The 2729-nt window shown below is 41.6% G+C and overlaps 1 protein-coding gene across 1 annotated transcript; it reads right to left on the bottom strand.

The window, feature by feature from the left end:
- Positions 1-651: 651 nt before the first annotated feature.
- LOC143581903 (mitogen-activated protein kinase kinase 5-like) lies at positions 652-1971 on the bottom strand. The gene has a single exon (XM_077064585.1). The coding sequence runs from the start codon at positions 1817-1819 to the stop codon at positions 773-775; it is 1047 nt and encodes a 348-aa protein (XP_076920700.1). The 5' UTR covers positions 1820-1971; the 3' UTR covers positions 652-772.
- Positions 1972-2729: the final 758 nt, after the last annotated feature.

Raw genomic sequence — 2729 nt, 5'->3', positions numbered from 1 at the left:
CATAAAGACTTGAACCTTAACCACAAACGATTAACACCTTTCAAAGAATCAAAACACTCGACGACGCCTCTACATCAAGAATGAGCAATTCCATACAAAATATCATTATTCACACATAAGACTTGAACCCTTAACCACAAACGACTAACACCTTTCAAAGAATCAAAACACTCGATGATGCCTCTACATCAAGAATGAGCAATTTTGTACAGAATATCAGTATTCGAATTTCATGTTTTCGGTATCGTTAACGCCCATCTCACCTCCCCTCCTCACAGTCTTCATCCGTAAATGTTCACTCCAACAGACACCAATCGCGTGGACACACAGATGGCAAACAAGAGCATAGCTCTTGATGCTCTTATTGAATTAAAGCATGTGATTTTCTCAATTAAAGCATGTTTTGAATATTTTGATACAAAACCAATGATTAACATGACTCACAAATGACAAAATAAAGTATCAAGTTGATTTTTTAGCTTTATATATCATATCATTATTGGGTGCTGCAAAAAGATTGGATGTCAAAAGAAAAAAAGAATATCTTTCTCAACCACTGATTCCACCAAACAACTGCTGCCAGTAATCATCACATATTATTATGATGTTAATCTTCTAATACTCAAATCAAAACAACACAAAACAACACAAAACAAATAACCCCAATTCATTAGCATCATAAGATGATCAGTTGATTTATAGCAACACAGATAATTTTCATTCTCTGGTTTCTTGTTTCTAAAATCCAAAATTACAATAAAAACGTCTAAAATCATGACAAAAAACGCGGAGGAGGCAACGGATGCGCCGAATGCACCTGATTATTATTACTATTACTATTAACAAACGGATGCCGCAACAGCTGCGCAGCAGTCCACCTTCTCGCCGGATCTCGTTGCAAACAACACGAAACAAATTCCCGAAACTCACGGCTTGCCGTCACCGGAGCCTCCGGTGGCTTCGACATACAAATTGCACACATCAAACTCGCCCAATCGCCCTGTCTACCAACCGCAAACGGAAACCGCCCTAAATAAAACTCCAAAATACTCACACCGAAACTCCAAATATCTCCGGCGTAACCGTCATATATCCCGTGGTTTAAGTCCGTATTTATACGTTCCGGACTCATATACGCAAACGTACCGACAGACGAGTTACACGGATCCATCGTCTGCGCTAATATTCTCGAAACACCGAAATCGGCAATTTTCACTTGTTTTTTAGAATTAATTAACAAATTCGACGGTTTAATATCACGATGCACAATTTTCCGACGGTGAAGGTAATAGATACCAGATAGTACCTGACGAGTGACGTCAGCTAACGACGGTTCGTGTGTGATGTGTTGACCTTCAAGCGAACCGCCGTCCATATACTCCAGCAGCACCTGGATCTCACCGCCGTGATCGAACATATCGTGACACTTCACGATGTTTAAATTATCAACGTCGCGTAAGATCTCGATTTCGCGGCAGATCTGACGGCGTACGGCGTCCTCGTGGTTGCCGTAGATCACTTTTAGCGCGAATATCCGGCCGGTAGGTGTGTGGACGACTTTGTAGACGGTGCCGCCGCTGCCGCGGCCGATTCGGTTCATCCGATTGAGTTCCGAGAGGTTGAAAGCTTGTGGTTTATTATTATTATTATTAGTTAGGGTTTTGGAGGTGGAGTTAGGGTTTGATGACGGTGGGAGAGGTAACGGCACGGCGATTTGAGGTTCGCGGTGGGGTAAGGGTAGGGTTAGGTCGGGACGGCGGCGGTGGCGGTTGACGGAGCGGTTGGCGGCGGCGGAAGACGGTGGTTGGAGTGGGTTCATGATATGGAAGGGTGAAATGACGGATTTACCCTTGGATGGGATTAAAGTGTGTGTGTGTTTGTGTGATTGATGATTGAGAGGTTGTGTGAAATGACTTAATAAGGGTTTGGAAAATGAGTTGAATGGAACGACGACGTCTGAAGGTGCTGGGAAAAAAGGAGGAAGAGAAGAAGAAGGAAGACGCGGTCATCATATATGTACTACTACATGTCAATAAGTCATAACTTGGTTTATGGGATTATTATTTTATTTTATAAAAATGTTTAAAAGTCATCAAATATTAATATTAATATTTTTAATCAAATATTATTTTATTTTTCTAACAACCTTATTATACAAAACACACATGGATAAGTCAGTTGTGTTTGAGAGAAAACCGGTTAACTTGAATAATGTGATCGGTGAAGTCAATATACTAGGTTAACATGAAAAAGGTGGTGTGAATTTACGTATAATTTATAGGCCATACCAACATGGTAGATTTCGTCTTTTTTTCAAGCTTTATGGTTCTTCATTATGGACCCTCGTTTTCTTTAAGGGTGTAGGTTAAACAAGTCGTAAGTGTTGTCTTTTGAGACTTGGATGCAAAGTTCTTGCTTAGTCTATCCACTGTGAGCGTCTTGAGGAGCTGTTTGGGGGGGGGGGGCAACATTTGGATAGGAACACAAGTGTAGGGTGATTTGGGAGGGGCAATGTTGAGAAGAAGGGCGATTTGGGGGAGAAGGTGGGCCCTCTAACTTTCTCTCTTCTGTCTCTCTCTCACATACATGCATGCAGGTATATATATAATGAGGCAACAAAACACAGCAGGGCGTTATAGAGAGAAGCTTCGAAGCCCCATTTCCTATGTGGCAATGACCTGGATGTGCTATGTTGCGCCTTCATAACGAACAACCTTATGACCTTGGAT

This window comes from Bidens hawaiensis, unplaced genomic scaffold (assembly GCF_021521415.1).
Source record: "Bidens hawaiensis isolate Kalapana, Puna unplaced genomic scaffold, B.hawaiensis_p1.1 tig00031239_1, whole genome shotgun sequence".
NCBI lineage: Eukaryota > Viridiplantae > Streptophyta > Magnoliopsida > Asterales > Asteraceae > Bidens > Bidens hawaiensis.
Note: the sequence above shows the minus strand (reverse complement) of the source record. Positions and strands in the feature narration are given on the sequence as shown.

What these genes read in the sequence shown, in the direction of transcription:
- LOC143581903 (XM_077064585.1), bottom strand. Translation starts at nt 1,819, where the DNA reads ATGAACCCACTCCAACCACCGTCTTCCGCCGCCGCCAACCGCTCCGTC.